We start from the raw sequence: 21,425 nt of genomic DNA, 5'->3' as shown, positions 1-21,425 counted from the left end.
AGTAAACATTGAGAGGAATATGACCGCGCAGCTGCGGGGGGAAGCCTATGGGTGCGTTTGGAAATTACGCACCGGAGCACACTCGCCTATTAGTTTGTATTGGCAAGTGCGCTCACTGCCGCTCAGGGCTGTATTTTCGAACGCGCCTTCCACCCCCAGGCATGCGCAGATTGCGCATTCTGCTCTGTGATGACGTCGCTCGGAAACCCGTCTATAAGAACTGGGGATAAATCCCTGCCTCAGAGAAATATGTCTTTGAAAAGTACCTTATGTCACCCCATCTGTTTTGCCGTGCCCCCGGCTGTGATTGGCCAACAGTCCGCCAGCGCCCTCTGACGACACTACTACAACATAACCTCTGGTTCACATTCGGTCTTTCACCAGGGACGTTCGGTCTAGAGCCCGCCTACTCCACAACTGTATCCGGTTACTTCCCCCAACGATCACAAGCACATACACACACAAGCCATTTCCGTTTCCGACAAGTCTTCTCTAGACCGGATATGCAAACTAGAAAAATGTGAATCGATCAATGAAATCACTAAACCGGAACGGGGCGTTCCTACTACTAGTAATGATCCTCCTCCCCCTACACGCACATACACACACGCACGCCCACGCACACACGCGCACGCACGCACACACACACACACACACACACACACACACACACACAGGCACACACACACACACACACACACACACACACAGGCTGTGTTTTTTTGGGCTGTCACACCACACGGAGACATCCAGGATACAGAAGTTGTCGCCGGGGTGAAGATATGACGGACCCTCTGGTAGCTGCCATTGACCAGGGAACCAGCTCCACAAGGTTTCTGGTGAGGAATCCATCAATGAATTAACACTAATAATGCACCATAATTGGGTTAACTCAACATTATTTGGTTCTATATTTGCTTCCCTTTGGTTCCATCTGTCCACCGCTGGAGTTACACATAGATATATTCACACACGGAGGATTTATGTACCAAGGCTAGTTGGACTGAGCAAGGTGATATGATATGATAATAGATGTATTGTGCGCCCTCTACCGGCTCAGCAGGTACACTGCATGAAGGTTATTGTAACTCATTCATGATTTAATTAAAGTTAATTCAGTTTTTAAGTGCTTTAAATCTGACATGTATACTTTTTGAACACACAGGAACAGTTGACACGTTTCAAGTAAAGCAATTTTAGCAAAGAATTGTGTAAAAAAAAAAGAAAAAGAAAGAAATATAAATAATCAATTTTTTTTTGCTACTACTCATACAGAAACAAGCAGCGAAATGTAAGGAAATAAAGGTCTGGATGGTAATTGTATCCAATCAGAAGGGAACTCATATAGGATACAGGATAAACAATTGAAACTTGAAGTGATCAGTGAAGAAACCAAAGGAACAAGCAGACAAAATTGCAATTGGAATGCTATAAAATGTAAGGTGATAAATGGTTCTCTCTCTTGATTGGATGAAATTGGTGACCCACCTGAACATTTGTTTTCTGTTTATTAAAAGAGCAGGAGAGACAAGACCTCTGTTACTGAACACTTTATAGCAAGTATTACTATCACAATATAGAGCTTTAACTTTTTAACAAGACCTTTTTGTTTTAAACCAAACAATATCACTTACACCGCCTTTACACTTCTCCTTCTCCTGAGCCATATCTGTAGCAGGGTGACTGACATGGATTTACCATTATCTTTATTGACCTGTGAGTCCCGTGGAATTCTAAACATGATCTTTGTCGTTTTGGATGAAAGTCCAGTCGTAAGGGAAGCTGAAGCTTCAGTAAATTATTTCTCTTACATTTGCCTTCCTCACATTTTGTTTTATACTCAAAGTATTTTTTTCTTTTCTTTTTTTATAAAGAAACAGCAAAAGAAAATTATGGTCTTTCTAAATCTCAGCCTGGTCAAGTGGAAGACTGTCTGGTTTGACATTAGAGCCAGACTGATATCGGTTTGGCAATGTTTGAGCTTGTAGATTGGGTGTGAGATTGTAGATGGGCTGTGAGCTTGTAGATACATTCAGTTTATGTGTTTATTTACTTGTTTGCTTGTTCATCAAATATGGGTCACATCGGTAACCAGTTACCCTGCGACTGTCCAAAGTCGAGATCGGCATCAGGCCCAGAAATCTGGCATGACGCCTGTTGGAACACAGTGGTCTGCTGAAGCTCTGTTGTGTAAAATAAAGTATTATACTAACCACTCAGAAAGGTGAATGCATCGTTTTCACGTTTTTTTTAGCAGACCATAAAGTAAGTAGGGCTGTCACGAATCACAATCATGACATTGTAGTTAATTAATAATTGTGATTAACAATTTAACACACACACACACACACACACACACACACACACACACACACACACACACACACACACACACACACACACACACACACACACACACACACACACACACACACACACACACACACACACATACACACACACACACACACACACACACACACACACACACACACACACACCTGCACCAAACTTCATACATAATTTTAGGCCTTTTCAAAGTTCAATGTGCCTGAATTTAACTAACCCTTTATACTTTGTTGAACGGGGTCACTCAGGGCTCTATACTTCTCCCGCTTCTTTTTTCCTCACTTTCCAGGAGGAGAGAGGCTGTAATTTCCATTATCTTGGAATCCTAATTGAAGGGGGCGGCCATAGCTGAGTGGTTAGTGAGCCCGCCTAGGGAGCCAGAGGCCCTGGTTGCCACAGGTTCGATTCCAGGCCACGCCAGCATATGAGTCGATGAAATGAAATTTGTCCCTGAGCAAGACTCTTAACCCCTAATTGCTCACAGGTTCTCATTGGAAACAAGACCGCAAGGACTTTCATGAACGACCTGTTAAAAGGAATTATCCTTATGATGTCATTGGTAGGCAGGGGTTTGAACTTTGAACTGTCCACAGTCCATGGCATCAGAAATGGTGCCATCGTATAATGAGCATTAGTGAGTACCAATTATACGAAGATAAGGTTGAAAATGGTTAAAGTGCTCCTTTAAGTGTTAGGTGGAGTGTTGAAGTGATTGGTGGCTTATCATTTTAGTATTGCAATCATCGTTGCCTTCAATGATGTAATGGTGGGATTACGCACATTGACTGTCCAGTCAATGTGCGTAATGAATGATCATATGCGTGATGTATCATATGATCTGCCCTGGTAAGGTTGTGCAAGGACACCTCTGTCCACTGGCCAACTGTGTGTGTGTGTGTGTGTGTGTGTGTGTGTGTGTGTGTGTGTGTGTGTGTGTGTGTGTGTGTGTGTGTCTTTGATTAGATTTATTTATGTCAAGGTATGAGTTTGGAATACCCTGACCGTGACAAGAAGGTTAAAAGGGCAATAAAGGATAATAAAAAAAACTACACACAGTAAAGTAATTTCCACTGTGGTCCCCTTACACAAATCGACAGATACTGACATACAAAAAACAAAACCTAATTTACATAAAATACAATAAAAATACATTGTGTGTGTGTGTGTGTGTGTGTGTTTACTGGACAGCAGGTGATACCACACTGTGTTAATTCTCTGAGCTCATTACTGCAGACAGTTAACCATCTATGGTTAACCCTCATTAGTGTAGTGTGTTACATCCTATTTCTTCCCCCTCACTGTGACAGTTAACCTCAGCAGTGTGTTACATCCTATTTCTCCCACTGCACTCTTGTAGGAAACCTCTTTATTCCTTGGCTCGCTCTAAGTTACAGAAGTATAAATGAACACTGAGAATTTTACTGTGCAGGCTGTGCAGAAGATCTAGTTTTATATAGTTGTTTTTTCTTCCAAACCTCAGATCATTTTAGCCTGTTTTTGTGTATTATGTATAACAGTCCAAACAGGGAAAGATCAGTGATTCATTCTGGTTAAAATGTTATTGTCAGAAGTATCGGTACAATATATTGTGCCCTAATGCCGCTGACAATAATATTTTAATATGTAAGCCTTCATAACAATCGGTAGATATGTTGAGAATCTGTCCAGTCTAACGTCATCAAACTGTGATCTCTCTCTCCCATCATGTGCTCATCATGGTGATGTGGGTTTGAATGTCCATAGTGACCTTTGTGTGGGAACCATGAGGTCTTTATTTGGGTCTTTATTTAGACATTCAGGATGTGAGATGTGTGCCAACTCTCCCAGGGTTGAGAGATGTGTGCCAACCGTCCCTGAGTGGGTTGGCAGCGTTGTTGCTGGTTGTAAATCTCCTGCTTTTGTTTACTGTCCCTTTGCACTACCTGTGAGTCTCTAATATAGTGGTTCTCCAACATTTTCATGTCAAGGACCCCCTAATTGATTACGTATTTGGCCACGGACCCCCATCTGAAAATATGTTGTGCCAGGGACCCCATCGTGACACGTTGTGTGAGCCTGTAGATCAGCTATTTTTGAATAGCTAAAGTATGAAATAAGATTAGAGTGGTTAAACTGATTGTGATGCTATATTTACACATTTTTGCCTGGAACCCCCTCAAGGACCCTTGAGGGCCCCCGGAGTCGGGACCCCACTTAAAAATACTGTGATGCGCTGTGAGCTTGCAGACCAGCTGTTTTTAGTGGGTAATGGATGTTGATGAAACACGCGCGATAAATGAACCATGTGATCACATAGCGGCGTGATCAAAGAGTGTCGTAACTCTTTCAATGGCCTCTCTGTAAACACACATTCTGGTGTTCCATCGTGACTCTGACTTCAGTGTTTTATTGACCTCCTGGCTACTTATCAACTCAAACACAGCAGCGATTCTCAAAGTGGGGTCCTTGGGTGGGTTCTGGGAGGTCCCCAGAAAAATTGTAAACATAACATCAAAGTAAATTTAAACACTTTAACCTTATATATTGACTATTTTCAAAAAATCTTGGGAAGAAAAGTGAAAGATTTTGAATATTTTGAAACCTTTCATCAACACAAATCTTGCATGGGGGGTTCCTGGCACAACATCTTTTCAGATGGGGTTGAATTTGGGGGTCCTTGGCATGAAAAAGTTGCTGCTGTACTGACCATAACCTCTGTCCTCTGCAGGTATTCAACGCTAAGACAGCAGAGCTGATCAGCCACCATCAAGTGGAGATCACCCAGCTCTTCCCTAAAGAGGGGTGAGTTCGACTGAGGATCTGTACTTTTCTTGAGTATTTTTATTTGATATAGCCTGTGATTTAAAGGCAACCAGAATCTACATCAGTCAGTAAAAGAAAATAGTTTAATTTGTCATCTTCATGTGTTCATACATGTTAATGTCCAACCAGGACTGGAAGAATTGTGTCTTCACAGTCACACTTTCACATATCTCCACCATCTGATATAATTTCCTCAAGCATGGCCACATTTTTCAGTTGTATCATTAACTCAAAGATACCATCATTATTATTTGACCAAATAGTTTACTACTGTAATAACACATAATCACATACCAGATTTGCCGGTAATGGTCATGTTGTTGTACCTAGCTTAGGACTAACTCATTGAAGGGGAAAAAATAAGTTGTTGTTAAACGACTGCTACATGCAAAAACATGTTCCTTTTACCGTAGTATACATTTAAGGGGTAAATTAATATTGTACTTCATTTGGACCAGTGAATACCTAAAACAATAGAATACCTTGTTTTGAAGTCCATTTGGACCTCTCCTCTCTTTTATGCAATTAAATTGCAGCCCCTTTTGATTCATTGTTCAATCCTAATAGCAATCATGGCCAGAATGCACCAAATTACACAATGAAAAAAAGAAAATCCAGACTCCACCAGGGACTCCATTGGCGCTTGTCGTTGACTAAAAAAAAAGTTTTTCTCATCAGCACCCATGCACTACGTGCCTCTCAAAGTACAGAGTTTTGAGCATTCATATTGTCTGCGTCATATTGTCTGAATCACCGACACGACAGCCTTGCCACAAAAGGTCGGCTAAGGTCCTCTTCGACACATCGTTTGACGTCACTTCCCTCGTGTGACACGTTGGTCAACACTCAAAGCATAAATGGGCCTTTAGGGACCATTTATGCTGGATCATAGTGATCCAGCCACAGCTGGATCAATGATAACAGATCGTATAGCTTATTCCTCGGATGTCATGTTGTATTGAATGCTGTATTTCTCTTATGTTATGCTTAGGAAATGAGCTGTTGGACATGCATTCTCCCATAGATACATCCATGCACAAACGACAGGATTGTGTAAAATAAAGACCAATAAAGACCAATCAAACCATTATTGATTTGTGTGCGTGTTCAGATGGGTGGAGGAAGATCCTATGGAGATAATCCAGTCAGTGTACGAGTGTCTGGAGAGGACCTGTGAGAAACTGGGACACCTCAAGATTGATGTCTCCAATATAAAAGGTTGTGTGTGTGTGTGTGTGTGTGTGTGTGTGTGTGTGTGTGTGTGTGTGTGTGTGTGTGTGTGTGTGTGTGTGTGTGTGTGTGTGTGTGTGTGTGTGTGTGTGTGTGTGTGTGTGTGCACGCCTTCTAAATCCTAACCTAAGTTTTCAGAAAATCTTAAATTGTTTATTCAAAAAATGTAAAGAAATTCCTGTTGCTATATACATAGCAACATCTAAAATGACACAGATGCTTTCCCGGTTTTAAAGGTATAACAACATATAGGCTTTCCCGGTCTTAATGTGTTAAGGAAAGGAAAGGGGTGTATTTTTTATTTTTTTTACCACATAACTGCATTGCAGAACCAACGCAAAGAGTAAAACTTAAGGGTGGTCCTTCATATTGGGACGGTGATATGATTGTCGGTAGGTGAATAATCTGAGAGAGAGAGAGAGAGAGAGAGAGAGAGAGAGAGAGAGAGAGAGAGAGAGAGAGAGAGAGAGAGAGAGAGAGAGAGAGAGAGAGAGAGAGAGAGAGAGAGAGAGAGAGAGAGAGAGAGAGAGAGAGAGAGAGAGAGAGAGAGAGAGAGAGAGAGAGAGAGAGAGAGAGAGAGAGAGAGAGAGAGAGAGAGAGAGAGAGAGAGAGAGAGAATATTGAAAGGGAGACATTATGATGGACAGTATCTGAGGCAGAATCACACTCAGTGAGTTGATACAGAGACAGGAAATGTTCACATGCACATGAGACATAACACAAGCTTTGCAAATGGACATTTTGTCCATTTCAGTCCTACCGTAGATACTTCAATGAATAGCGGAAATAGACAATAGTGAGACGGGGTCAGAATGTATGAGAGGGGAGAGGGACTTGATGTGTAACTGCTGTACTAGCAGTAACTATCAATGAAATAAACTACTGGAATCTACACTGTAAAATCCTCAGTGCTTATGTAACTCTGAGAGGTCTGTAACTCTCAGAGTTACGGACCCGTAAAGAGTCCATTAGTAACCAGATGGTTGAAAACCAGAGTATTTCAAGGTTCATGTCTTTCACTCTGTCCTTGCACTTTGTCAACAAATCTGTGTGGATAGCAATGTAATTGTGTGTGTTTTGTCTCCTCAGCGGTGGGAGTGACCAATCAGAGAGAGACGACCTTGGTTTGGGACAAACAGACAGGACAGCCTTTGTACAATGCTATCGGTGAGTTTACCACTACTGACTGACAGACAGACAGACAGACAGACAGACAGGACACTTTGTAAAATGCTATCGGTGAGTTTACCACCACTGCCCTAAGACGTGGCCTCTCCTTCAGGATCAATAAAGTATCTGTCTGTTTGTCTGTCTGTCTGTCTGTCTGTCTGTCTGTCTGTCTGATCCATAAAGTATAATGTAGTTGTCCCCCATGCAGATAAGGAAAGTATCTATCAATAGAACTATGGAGTTTCAAGTTAAATGGGCTTATAGGGGACTGATGTGAATATCGAACTCTAAACATTGAACTGAGCAACTTAAAATCTGCCTGGGGCGCACACTAAAACCTGAGTAGATGTTAAAATGACCTCAGGGTGTAGTCACACCAAACTGTTACTTTGAGCTTGCCTGCTACTTTAGCCATTTTTTTATTTGAATCCTGAAAAGTAACTGTTTTGGATATATGAGGTTTCCACCCCACAGTGAGGAGGTATAGCTTGCTGCTTAGCAGAAATGGGAATTCAAAAATATGTTCATTTTTAAAGATATTTTTGTGAACGGAAATCACTAACAGGTGACTACAGCTCTCTTTCTCTGCTTTCGGGAGGTGTAGTTCCAGACTCTATATAATATGTAGCATTCGGAGATTGTGGAATAGTTGTCTGGCTACGCGAGACCAAATGTGATGTGACTGCTTCTTCTGTGTGTTGCTGTGTGCAGTGTGGTTGGACATGCGGACTCAGCCCACTGTAGAGAGACTTATCAACAGAACGCCTGGCCGAAACAAGGACCACCTCAAGGTAGGATTATCACCGTTTATTTGATTTTGTTTTATTCATTTATTTTAGATTATTACCTGCTGTCACAATTATTACAAAATCTGCCTGCCTGCGTGCGTGCGTGCGTGCGTGCGTGCGTGCGTGCGTGCGTGCGTGCGTGCGTGCGTGCGTGTGTGTGTGTGTGTGTGTGTGTGTGTGTGTGTGTGTGTGTGTGTGTGTGTGTGTGTGTGTGTGTGTGTGTCTGTGTGCAGCATAAGACAGGTCTTCCTATCAGTACGTACTTCAGTGCAGTGAAGCTGCGTTGGATGTTGGATAACGTGGAGGAGGTGAGACAGGCCGTGGTGGAGCAGAGAGCCATGTTCGGTACCGTCGACTCCTGGATCATCTGGGTATGGAACAGAGACAGACAGACAGAACATACACAAACCGGAATTATGGTTCAAGGATATATTTGACATGTAATAAAGGGCCCTTCACAAGTTGTTGATCTGCTATTTTCTGCAAAAGTAATTATATACTTAATAATTATCGCTTTAGTTATCATGCGTGGTGTGAACGAACCCTAAATGTGTCTGTGTTTTCTGCATGTTAGTGTCTTACAGGAGGCAGAGACGGGGGTGTTCACTGTACGGATGTTTCTAACGCCAGTCGTACCATGCTCTTTAACATCCATTCACTGGAATGGGACCCAGAGCTCTGCAGGTATACCTATACCTAGAATAGATGTTTAGTTATACAGTGGTCATTTTATTGGTGTTTTCTTTCATGGTTTTATTGTATTTATTTGGTTTTATTGCATTTATTAGGTCGGAGGCTGTTATATTTTTAGGACTTTTTTTTTTTTTTAAAGTTTTATGATCTTCCACGTTTTTGGTAGTTAGCATGTATGCTTGTTTTATCAAATTTTTTCTTGTATCGTCTATTTTTATGCATTGCATAGTGAAACATTCCTGTGACAAAGTCTCTTTTGCAAGTGTAATGCCCGGCATTCTAACCCGGGTCTCCCGCGTAGAAAGCCAACATCTTCATCACTAGCCTTAAGGGGAATTCCCTCTTAGCCGGTGGAGATAGGCTTCTGCTCATCATATCAGGCAAAGGCTCTGAGCCACTGTGGCTCTATGCACTGCAATATGCAAATTGCTGATCTACAAGCTCTCAACGATTTGTGATCTTGTACTGTACATCAGCTATTTTTTGTAAAAAAATTACAATATTTGCCTCTGAGATATAGTGGACCAGAAGTATAAAGTATTGAAACATTTACATATTCTAGTAAAGTAAAAGTACCTCAAAAGTATACTCAAGTAGAGTATTTGAGTAAATGTACTTAGTTACTTTCCACCACCATAATAACACATGGTAACAAAATAATGTGTCTGTTTTCAGGTACTTTGATGTTCCCATGGAAATACTCCCTAAAGTTAGAAGCTCTTCTGAAATCTATGGGTGGATGGTACGTTCATAAACCGTTTGTGTGTGTGTGTGTGTGTGTGTGTGTGTGTGTGTGTGTGTGTGTGTGTGTGTGTGTGTGTGTGTGTGTGTGTGTGTGTGTGTGTGTGTGTGTGTGTGTGTGTGTGTGTGTGTGTGTGTGTGTGTGTGTGTGTGTGTGTGTGTGTGTGTGTGTGTGTGTGTGTGTGTGTGTGTGTGCGTGCGCGTGTGTGTGTGTCTGATTTCACTTCATTAATGGGACCATAATTTACTAAACGCATATCATAGCAATTGAAGGAAGACTTTAAACTAGTGACTGGAAGCATAAAGTATTTATGACAATGTTCATTAAGGTAATAAAATCAAGTGTAAAGTCCGGCCAAAAACCCATTCGCTTTAATGGAGAGTTTTTGCTTCTGAAGCCACCAGGGGGGAAATCATGGGGGAAATAGCTAAACTAGCGGCCATTCATATGAACTGCCACTTCCTATATGGCCTCAAATTAGAAACCGGATGCTAGCCCCTTGGGTTGGACTCTCTGTGAAGCATGTAGTGGCCTTTGGAAGAGGCCCTAAGGGCACTAAGTCTGCAATGAGGACACAAACAACATTACGGTCTCATAAAATAGATGTATCTTATTAACCCTGTTATGAGCTGATAAACATGCTCTATCTTCCTATGAAAAGATGCACGGATGATAAAGACAGTAAAGAAGGTTATAAAAGACTGTAAAAGTCTGACCCAGACTTTGTATCTCGATATTTCAATTTTTTTTGGAAATGAATGCCCTACTTCTTTGTAAAACAGTGTCACACAAAGTTGGCTATATTAGCTGAAAGTGAAAGTAGTTACGTTTGTCTGTGGGTTTTACAAATATTCAACCAATGAAAAGTATTAAAAATAGCTTCTGACTAAATAATAACTTGGATCCATTGGAACACAGGTTCTTTTTTCTGCACTATAAAAGTGAAGCTGATAAATGGGCACTCTCTCCTGAGATTATTATCAGAATACAGAGCTTTTAACAAAAAACATTTTGTTTTAACCAAAAAATATCTCTTACCCTATACCATTAATGGAAGTCAATGGTGGGACACAAGAATAAAACATAGAAAATAATAATAAAGGAAAATAATCTTAATATAGCTCTGAGTGTAACATGTAATAGTCCATTTGTGTCCATGTTTATACTCTCAGAGATAAATAAACACTGAGGATTTTATTTTACTGTGTGTACTACACGTGGGTGTTTGTCTGTTTCGTACTGTATCATTGGTCATCTCATCTGTACAGAATGTCTACAAACAAAATGTGCACCTTGTCCCGTGTTCAGAGCTCATGTTTTGTGCCTAAAATGTTGGCTTAAAGGAGCACTTCACCCATTTTCAACCTTTGCTCCTCACTAATGCCCATTTTAAGATGGCACCATTTCTCAGAGGAGGGCTGTGGACAATTCTGAAACCTCCATACTAATGACATCATCAGTAGGCAGGTCATTTTAACCCATGAAGACGGGGAAAGCATCTGTGTTATTTCTTTGGCTATTCAAAAATAAAATATCTACAAGCTCATATCGTGTCACTTCGCGCTATGAGCTTGTAGATCTGCTATTTTTGAAAAATCTTGAAATTATTTGCAAATCTTTGAATATATATTTTTAAAGGAAACATTTGTAACTTAAATCTTTGCTTCTGGGGGTCCCTAGAACTAAATATATTGAGATGTAGGTCGGCGGCCAAATACGTACATATGTAATTTCATACGACATTTGTAGAATCGGCCTCAGGTCTTAATGGGTTAAGCTGAGGCTGTCTCACCTGAGGCTTAACAAGATTTCAAACTTTTGTAAATTTGTTTTATTAATGCAAGAACAATGGCTTCTAATTTCAACATGCTAACCTCCCAGGAAGAGAAAGGCTGTAGTTTCTGTTAGCTTGGAATCCCCTTCATTGATGTCATTGCCATTCATCAGCTTCAATTTGATAGTGTTCCAGTTCCAGTTTTGGCTGCTCATTCATTTATTTATTTATTTATTTATTTCATCACTTCCAATTTCCAACTTGTTTATTGTATCCTGTACGAGTCTTTGGCGCCTGAACTTCCCCCGCGGGATCAATACAGTTCTTATCTCTCTCTCTCTCTCTCTCCTGATTGGATGAAATTGGTATCCCGACCTGAACATTTATTTTCTGTTCACAAAATAGCTGGAGACCCTGAACAAATCGGGAAAGCATCTGTGTCATTTTAGATTTTTACGTTGGCTATTAAAAAAAGCAGATATACAAGCTCACACTGCAAGCTTGTACATCTGCTATTGTTGAACCTTTTTTGAAAAATCTTGAAAGTGTGAGAACTACTGGTTTATAATCGGCCTGAGGTCTCAACGGGATATAACAATGATTACTATCAGTATATAGAGCTACAGTATTTAACACTTATTATAACAAAAACATATCACTCACTTACACTTTAGCTAGTTGTTTTGTGCATATTGTTTTTGGATCATTCAGGGTGTCCCTCTGCTTTCTTCCTCTTGTAGAAATCCAGCTCTCTGGAAGGAGTTCCCATCTCGGGGGTAAGAGAACGTCTTTGTCTTTAATCTGACGCATTTCATATCTATGTCATACTGTCATTTTAGTTAGATCAGTGGTTCTCAAAGTGGGGTCCGGGGACCCCCAGGGGGGTACTTGAGGGTGTTCCAGGGGTTCCCAACAATGTGTTAATATTACATCAAAAGCAGTTTAACCACTTTAAACCTTTACACGTTGGTTATTCTAAAAAGCAGATCTACAAGCTCACAACTTCGCAAATCTTGTATGGGGGTCCCCTGCACAAAATCTTTTCAGATAGAGATCTGTGGCCAAATACATATTATTTTGGAGGTCCTTGACATGAAAAAGTTTGAGAACCACTGGCCTACAGTAGGTGACCAGTCATACTATGTGTGACAGATGTGTCCTCTTCTGACAGTGTCTAGGTAGAGTACAGATGTGTGACAGTGTCTAGGTGACCAGTCTTGTGACAGTGTCTAGGCAGAGTACAGATGTGTGACAGCGTCTAGGTGACCAGTCTTGTGACAGTGTCTAGGCAGAGTACAGATGTGTGACAGTCTCTAGGTGACCAGTCTTGTGACAGTGTCTAGGCAGAGTACAGATGTGTGACAGTGTCTAGGTGACCAGTCTTGTGACATTGTCTAGGTAGAGTACAGATGGGTGACAGTGTCTAGGTGACCAGTCTTGTGACATTGTCTAGGTAGAGTACAGATGTGTGACAGTGTCTAGGCCGAGTACAGATGTGTGACAGTGTCTAGGCAGAGTGCAGATGTGTGACAGTGTCTAGGTGACCAGTCTTGTGACAGTGTCTAGGCAGAGTACAGATGTGTGACAGTGTCTAGGTGACCAGTCTTGTGACAGTGTCTAGGTAGAGTACAGATGTGTGACAGTCTGTGACAGAGTCTAGGTGACCAGTCTTGTGACAGTGTCTAGGCAGAGTACAGATGTGTGACAGTGTCTAGGTGACCAGTCTTGTGACAGTGTCTAGGTAGAGCACAGATGTGTGACAGATGTGTCTTCTTTGTGACAGTGTCTAGGCGACCAGTCAGCAGCTCTGGTTGGTCAGATGTGCTTCAACGATGGCCAGGCCAAAAACACGTAAGCTAGCTCACTCCATTCACTGTATCTCCCTCGCATGCAGTGGTGGAATGTAACTAAAGACATTTACTCCAGTACTGTACTTAAAAACAAAGTATCGCTTCATCAGCAGGGTGCTGCCGACGTATTTCAGCAACCATTGCACGCTATTTCAGCCCCTGGACGGTTTCGGTGCCGTTACTTGCAGTAGTCCGACCTTTTTCTTTTTTTTTGTCCAGGCGCTTGGTGCCCCCCCTTGCTTGGTGCCCTGCAGCCCCTAAAGTCGTGCAGTAAGCCTGTGCGTGCGTTTGTGCGTGCGTCCGTGCGTGCGTGTGTGTGGTGAAGACGACTTTGAGTTCTGTAGGATACAATATGTCTGTTTACAAAGTGTGTTGACTTTCTATCCTGTGAGATGAGTTATATTATTTATATGAAAACATCATCTTGTCTGTCTGTTGTCTGTTGTGTGAAGGTACGGGACCGGCTGCTTCCTGCTCAGAAACACAGGCGAGAAGGTGAGATGTGTGGACTAACTTATATCTGTCTTATATATCTTACCTGTTACCTGTTTTTATGTGTCTTCAAATGTCGATCGAAGTTCAAAGTAGTTGCAAATCTATTGTTGATTCTAGCACTGCATGCCTTGCATACTGCGATTCTTGTATGGTTGCATTCCACCTTGTGATCTTTAAATCCGAAAGATATAATCACTGGAGTCGAAGGGCTGGCAGCAACAGGCCGGCAGGAGTAAACGCACATGTGTGTGTTGTCTGTTTGGTAACATACTACGCACAAAGGTGCTACGCACACCAGGTCCTTGTAGTGGTGCCGGCTCACGGCAGAATGATCTCAAAGTAAATTGTCAAAGGACAAAAAGTGGCCGCACACACTGTTATAGCAAAAGTGCAAACACTTATTTAGGACCCAGAGTAAAAAAGACCAACGTTTCGGCAAACAAATGCCTTCTTCAGGGTATACATGGTAACATACTACAACACGTGAAGCACAGGCGCTACTACAATATGACACAAGTCACTGACGGACGGGATTTTTCACTAAGAAAATCAATAGTTGATTAAACATTTTAATATTTGGGCTTGCTGTAAAGTATTAAGTGACTTCAAAAGACTTGAATTATCAAGTCAAGAGGGCTCAAGTCAAGTCAAGTCACAAGTCTTTGGCGTTTAAGTCAAGTCAAGTCACAAGTCTTTGTCATTCAAGTCCAAGTCAAGTCCAAGTCTATTTTTGATTTGATCAAGCAAGTCTAAAGTCATCAAAATCGGGACTCGAGTCAAAGTCGAGTCTCGAGTCCAAGACCCCACCTCTGGCAATTATAATGTATTAAGGCATATTAGCCAGGGATCCTTTTTAAAAACATGTTATCAGTGTGCTTCACAATGATGTTACAAGTGGGGGTTAGCTATGATTTTGTGCAACATGTTTAGAAGTTTGGACTACCTCTAAACGAACAAGGCTTCTCTCCTCTCTCCTCTCTGCTGTCTCCTCCCAGCCGGTGATGTCGGAGCACGGCCTGCTGACCACAGTAGCCTACAAACTGGGGAAGGACCGGCCAGCCTGCTATGCACTAGAGGTGTGTACCTGGGTACCATGTCTTTATGTTCTTCCGGAAATGAATGCCCCACTTCGTCATACTATAGTGTCAGTTTGAAGTTGTTTCGAAAAATCTTATGTTACATGTAACGTTCCTCTTCTACCCCGGATTTGTACTCCTGCGTACTGACATTTTTCCCATTGAGCTAATAGAGGGGATAAATTCAATCTAGACCTTCAGGTCACTTGTTGTCATTTGTGTCAAACCAGAAACGGGATCGAAGTCAAAGGTCATGTCTCACCTAGACACAGGATCTAAATCAGTGGCGTCGTTAGGGGGGGGGGCTTCGGTGGCTATAGCCACCAAAGTTTTACCCAAAGCCACCAATAAAAAAATAAAAAGATAGAAAAAAAAAATATATATATATTTTTTTGAATTATATATCTATCACCCTAACCTAACCCTACCCTTAACCCTAAAACCGAAATAAAGTAACAAAAAACGGGGGGAAAAGTACCCAAATCCGCGGAAAGAATCGCGCGCGGGGGGGGCTAAGCCCCCGATCTAGTAGAGACCTAGCGACGCATCTGATCTAAATGTCTGAATAGATGAGCAGGGAGACAAAATACAACCACCCCAATTGTATAAGTTATATCTAGGGTTGTGCCGATACACTAATTTCACGAAACGGTACGATACGATATTGGGCTCACAACTTCGATACGATTTCGAGACGATACGATTCGCACTTTTTTATTATGAAAATATATGGGGGAGAAAAAAAGCAAAACAAATAATTCTGTTTTTGCATTATTCAGACATGCAAACTTGTAGCTTTTCAGCTACAATAGCCGTTTTGAATCCAAACAGGGCAATAGTGTGACACCTGACCCAAAAAAAAAAAACATGTTGTCACCCTTTTCACCTCGGGGCTGTTTGCATGCCTGATTATTATTATTGTAAAAAAAATATATATATATATATATATTTTTTTTTCAAAACGATATTTTTTCCCCCAAAACGATACATATCGTCACGAAAACGTATCGCGATATATCGCGGGACGATATATCGGCACACCCCTAGTTATATCGTATTAACATACTATTAACATACAAAATAACATTTTATTCATTAAAACAAGTTACATAGCGCCGCTTTAAGTGAGTCTGTGGCTTTTATAATATTCAACCAATGACACGTATTAAAAAGAGCTTGTGTCTAAATAATAACTACATAGGATCCTTTTGAACACAGGTTCTCTTTTCACTTTCCTGAAAAGGTTTGGACATACAAGGTTTCCACCAGACAGCGACCATGTGTGTCGCACACCAGAAAGTGCAACAAACAGCCCAGAATTCACATTCAAAGGTCATCCCCCGCCCACCCCCACCCCCCAAAGAACTCCACTATAAGATGGAACATCAGGGCAAACATTTCAAGATCTCAGTGATTGTTTTTTTTAAAGCAGTGTATCTCAATGTGGGGTCCGGGGACCATCAGGGGTCCTTGAGGGGGTTCCAGGAGGCCCTCAGCAAAATTAGTTACTATAGTACCAAAATCAGTTTAACCACTTTAACCATTCATCAGGTATTTATTTCACTAGGGGTGTGCCGATATATCGTCCCGCGATATATCGCGATACGTTTTCGCGACGATATGTATCGTTTTGGAAAAAAAAAATATCGTTTTTGAAAAAAAAAAAAAAAATTTTTTTTTTTTTTTTTTTCTTTACAATCATAATAATCAGGCATGCAAACGGCCCCGAAGTGAAAAGAGTGACAACATGTTTTTTTTTCGGGTCAGGTGTCATACTATTTGGATTCAAAACGGCTATTGTAGCTGAAAAGCTACAAGTTTGCATGTCTGAATAATGCAAAAACAGAATTATTTGTTTGCATTTTCTTTTTTTCTCCTCCATATATTTTCATAATAAAAAAAGTGCGTATCGTATCGTATCGAAATCGTATCGAAGTTGTGAGCCAAATATCGTATCGTATCGTTTCGTGAAATTAGTGTATCGGCACACCCCTATATTTCACAATAGCCGAACCACAAGCTCACACAACGCTTCTGCATCTTTCACATCATCTTGAAAAAAAATAATAATAATTGGAATATTCTTTAACGCGACCCTCATACTTACATCGCACCGCCGATATGTCTGAGTCATAGTGTCGGTGGCTTTGTCAGAGTACCCGTTGTACCCGTCCGTCTGTGTCCCTTTTGTGCCCATATATGGAGATATCTGTATCTGTCTGTCTACCTGTGTCCCTTTTATGCCCGTATATGGAGATCCCTGATGTCATTAGTATATGTCTAAACCCTGTACATTGGCATGGCCATATATGGGCATATTGGTTGGATCCGTGGTTCTTGATAACTGGATATCTCCAATCCATATATGCCCATATATGGACATATCGGTCGATCAGCGGTTCTGGACAACCGCATGTCTGAACGACTCAGCAGTGGGCTCCGCGCTCCCTCGAGTCCTTGCCGATGCACGTGTCGAAGTTAGTTGGTCCCATATATGGTCACATGCATAGCGGTGGTATCTGTGGCTCTGGACAACCGGATCTCCATATATGCCTATATATGGCCATATTGGGCTTGTTTATGGTTATGTCTGAGTCATAGTGACATGCCTATAAATGGGCATATCTCGTGCCCCCGTCTGTCACTGAACTGCCATCCTGCCTGGTGCTGACGTGTGATTGGTCGTTTCAGGGTTCTGTGGCCATAGCAGGGGCTGTGGTGCGATGGCTGAAGGATAACATGGGTATCGTCCAGTCCACCTCAGAGATAGGTACTACACTGTTCATACGCCATTACTGCATCGTTACTACACCTTTACTAACATTTTTCAAAAGGATTTCATGAATTTTTTAAAGTGTAAGAAGATCTGCTATTTTCACTAGTTTGGGTCCCGGGCAAACTTTCTCTTTTGGGTCTTGAGCTAAAAAGTTTAGGAACCACTGCGCTATTACACCAGTACCACGCCACTACTATGTACATACAGTTATTACAGAGTGTAACTACATTCGTATTAGAATGAGATATTGATTATAGATTCCCCTCCTCTCTCTCTCTCTCTCTCTCTCTCTCTCTCTCTCTCTCTCTCTCCCTGCAGAGCAGCTAGCAGCGGCAGTAGGCACATCGTATGGGTGTTATTTTGTCCCAGCTTTCTCTGGACTCTACGCACCATACTGGGAGCCCAGCGCCAGAGGGTGAGACAGCTGAATCTCTAACAGATAATACAACTTACAACAAAACCTGTGGAAACCTCAGACAGCCGTCACTACGGCAACCATCCAAATCAACATGCAAAGCATCTTGTTGGATTCAGTGAACTTCTTTTTTTTCTCACACTTTAGTCAATCTGCCAATTCCCACGTTCCAATGCAGTGGTGGAAAGTAACTAAGTACATGTACTCAAGTACTGTACTTAAGTACGTATTTTTTACCTTACTGGAGAACATTGGAAAATATTGTACTTTTACTCCACTACAATTATTTGAAAACTTAAGTTACTAGTTACTTTGCAGATATAAATCATGATATTATAAAACATACATTAACCACTTTAGCCCTTTTTTATACATAGGCTATTTGAAAATAGCAGATCTACAAGCTTGTAGATCTGCTATTTTCAAACATTTTAGTACTTTTACTTTTGGTACTTTAAGTATATTTTGATACCAATACTTTTGTACTTTTACCAAGTATATTTTGAATACTGGACTTTCACTTGTAACAGAGTGTTTCTACATTGCAGTATTGATACTATTACTTAAGTTACCTAAAAAATAGAGTACTTTTTCCACCACTGTTCCAATGTCCTGTAATCCCTTGTCGCTGCTGACACCTACTGGTTGTTAAGGGCAGTGTAGACCAGGGTTTACTAACCTGCGGTCTGGCCCCGCTTGGGGGGGGGCTGTGCCAATGGGCCCCCCCCCCAAAGGGGCCCCCTCAAAGGGAAACCCCTGGGTTGGGAAACACTTAAAGGGATATTTTGTATAAGTGAAATATAAATCAATAGTATTCACATGAGTTCTCCAGGACAAAGTGTGAGTCAACACTGTGAGGGTCATAACAACTGTCTTATCTCTTCTGTTTGCAGTGAAAGTAACTAAGTACATTTACTCAAGTACTGTAATTTATTAGAGGGTACTTTTACTTGAGTATGTCCGTTTTTCAATAGGCTATAAATATTGTACTTTTTACTCCACTTACACTTATTTGAAAACTGTTACTAGTTACTTTACAGATTTAGAATATTATTACAAACCACACATTATAATAATTATATAGCTACTTCTTAAGCCCTATTTCATACTTCGGACACATACAGAGTAGACAAAAATGGGACCATATCATAATGAGCATTAGTGAGGACAAATGATATGAAGATATGTTGAAAATGGGTGAAATCGTCCTTTTAAGAGTAAATAATCAGGGTACTTCATCTTGTGTAGGATCATCTGTGGACTGACCCAGTTCACCAACAGGAACCACCTGGCCTTCGCTGCACTGGAGGCCGTCTGCTTCCAGACCAGAGAGGTGAGAGACAGAGACACACATTTACACAACATTCATCAGTTGCAGAGGTTACCAACCTTTTGTAAAAAGATCAGGGAGCCCCTCAAAAATCTCAAAAGCGTTTGCGGCCCACCCATCAAACCACTTAACACATTGACTGCCAGAGTTTATTCCAAATTTACCCCCTTGGCTGCCAGCGATTTGCGTGTTTTTTTGTTTTCTCTATTTTCTGCATTTAAATGCATTTAAGTTTCTCAGGCCATGGTTTTGAACACATACGACGATCGACCAGCAGAGCGCAGCAAAATGACACCCTCGATGACTCGCTGACTCGCCCCCCCCCCTCCCTCCAGGCTCAAACAGTCAAAACAACATGAACCGGATGTGATTGTCTTCGACAATCTCTGATCGGCTTGTGATACGATGTGATACACGACGACGATGCCTGATCGTCACCCGGACCAAAGAAAATAAAAGGGGAGCTTTCCCTTTGTATTTTATAGCGTGTCCAAAAAAGGGGTTTTCTCTATTCTGGACGAAAATGACCGGAGAAAAACGATGTGACCCGGAAACGAAATTTTTTTTTTACATCCGGCTTCGGGTGAGTGTGACGTAGGCGGAAAACGAAAGTGATGATGAAAAGTAAACAGACCCGCGCGATCACAGATGAAACCAATGAGAATACCTAATATCGAGATAACTCGATCTAGGCAGTCGAGCGCTGGATTACTATTATCGAGTTAACTCGATCTAGGCAGTCGATGTGTTAACACGGCAGCCACAACAAGTGGTCAGTATAGTAGGGCTGTCACCATTACAAATTTAAGTTGACGATTAGTTGTCCCTCAAATAATTGCGATTAAGGATTTCATTGTGTTTTTGGCCATTGAACATTGCAACATATGAAGCCTTTTAGGATTCATAATCAACAATTGCACAGGGCAGATATGACAAATAACTGAAATATACAAAGATATTATTGACATATTTAATAGTTTTACACATGTAAAAATTGCAGAAATAGCTGAACTATAAGCTTGTAGATCTGCTATTTCTGCTCTTTTAATATTTAAAAACATTTTTCAACATGGAAACGATTATGAAAAAATAATTGCAATTATCTCAAATAATTGCGATTAGACGATGATGTGATAATTGTGACAGGCCTAGTGGTCAAATGGGTGGGTTGCGTGCATTTTCAGAGCATGTTTACTTTAATGATCAACCAGTCGAGTTGTGTTCCGGCTTTTCACCTTTTCATTCGGTTTGTCTCTCTGTCTGTGACACTTTGTCCTTTGTCCTACTCAGCATGCACAGCGTGTCACCATCGAGTCACAACACAAGACCATGAGACTTAACTTAACTTTCACATATTGCTTCATTTATTACTCAATGTCTGACATATGGTGCAATTTTGGTGGTCAAAGGTCAAGAGGTTTGGTTATTGACTAACTCATTGTCTACATGACTTCTGAGCTATCCATGAAAGAAGGATGAGACTTATTCAATGTGAAAGCTTGTCTCAAAGCATTTCACTTCCCTGCATTCTATTAAAGGGATAGTTCACCCAAAGGATTACTTTTTTTCTATCCATTAGTTAGTCACAGTCATTTTGGGGGTGAACTATCCCTTTAAGCCCTATTTAATATTTCATGCACATTGTTGAAAATGTCTGTCTATATTGATATGAAATAGGGACGCCAGGTTGAAAGTGGTTCACTTTTTTTATACGATTTAATACACGAATATGCACTGTAGTTTACCCTTGTTTGATTGAATTTCTGGGGTATTTGTAAATAGCAGGGTTAGGATTAGGCATATATTAGAGGTTAGGTTTAGGGGTTAGGGTTGGAATTAGGCCTGATTTATACATAGTTGCGAGCCAGTGCTGTGTGCCGAAAATAATCCATCTGCAAGCCTACAGTGAGCTTGTAGATCGTCTATTTTTGGATT

General features: G+C 41.1%; 1 protein-coding gene across 5 annotated transcripts in view; it reads left to right on the top strand.

Moving 5' to 3' along the window:
• Positions 1–698: 698 nt before the first annotated feature.
• LOC311064646 (glycerol kinase-like) overlaps positions 699–21,425 on the top strand; it is a 31,936-nt gene continuing 11,209 nt past the window's right edge. For all 5 annotated transcript variants that reach the window (XR_014602732.1, XR_014602733.1, XM_084084559.1 and 2 more), the window contains exons 1-15: positions 699–839; positions 5,057–5,130; positions 6,263–6,369; positions 7,471–7,548; positions 8,263–8,342; positions 8,573–8,710; positions 8,914–9,023; positions 9,708–9,774; positions 12,289–12,324; positions 13,332–13,399; positions 13,851–13,893; positions 14,889–14,969; positions 17,661–17,739; positions 18,064–18,160; positions 19,409–19,493. Coding sequence is in view for 3 of the 5 variants with exons in the window: in XM_084084559.1 (XP_083940685.1) it covers positions 783–839; positions 5,057–5,130; positions 6,263–6,369; positions 7,471–7,548; positions 8,263–8,342; positions 8,573–8,710; positions 8,914–9,023; positions 9,708–9,774; positions 12,289–12,324; positions 13,332–13,399; positions 13,851–13,893; positions 14,889–14,969; positions 17,661–17,739; positions 18,064–18,160; positions 19,409–19,493 (1,200 nt within the window). In the remaining 2 variants the exon portion in view is untranslated. The remainder of the gene's footprint in view (positions 840–5,056; positions 5,131–6,262; positions 6,370–7,470; positions 7,549–8,262; positions 8,343–8,572; positions 8,711–8,913; positions 9,024–9,707; positions 9,775–12,288; positions 12,325–13,331; positions 13,400–13,850; positions 13,894–14,888; positions 14,970–17,660; positions 17,740–18,063; positions 18,161–19,408; positions 19,494–21,425) is intronic.

The sequence above is a fragment of the Gymnoscopelus microlampas genome, assembly GCF_963454915.1.
Source record: "Gymnoscopelus microlampas genome assembly, chromosome: 17".
NCBI classification, from domain to species: Eukaryota; Metazoa; Chordata; class Actinopteri; order Myctophiformes; family Myctophidae; genus Gymnoscopelus; species Gymnoscopelus microlampas.
The sequence above is the reverse complement of the archived record's forward strand: the minus strand, read 5'-3'. Positions and strand labels throughout refer to the sequence as shown.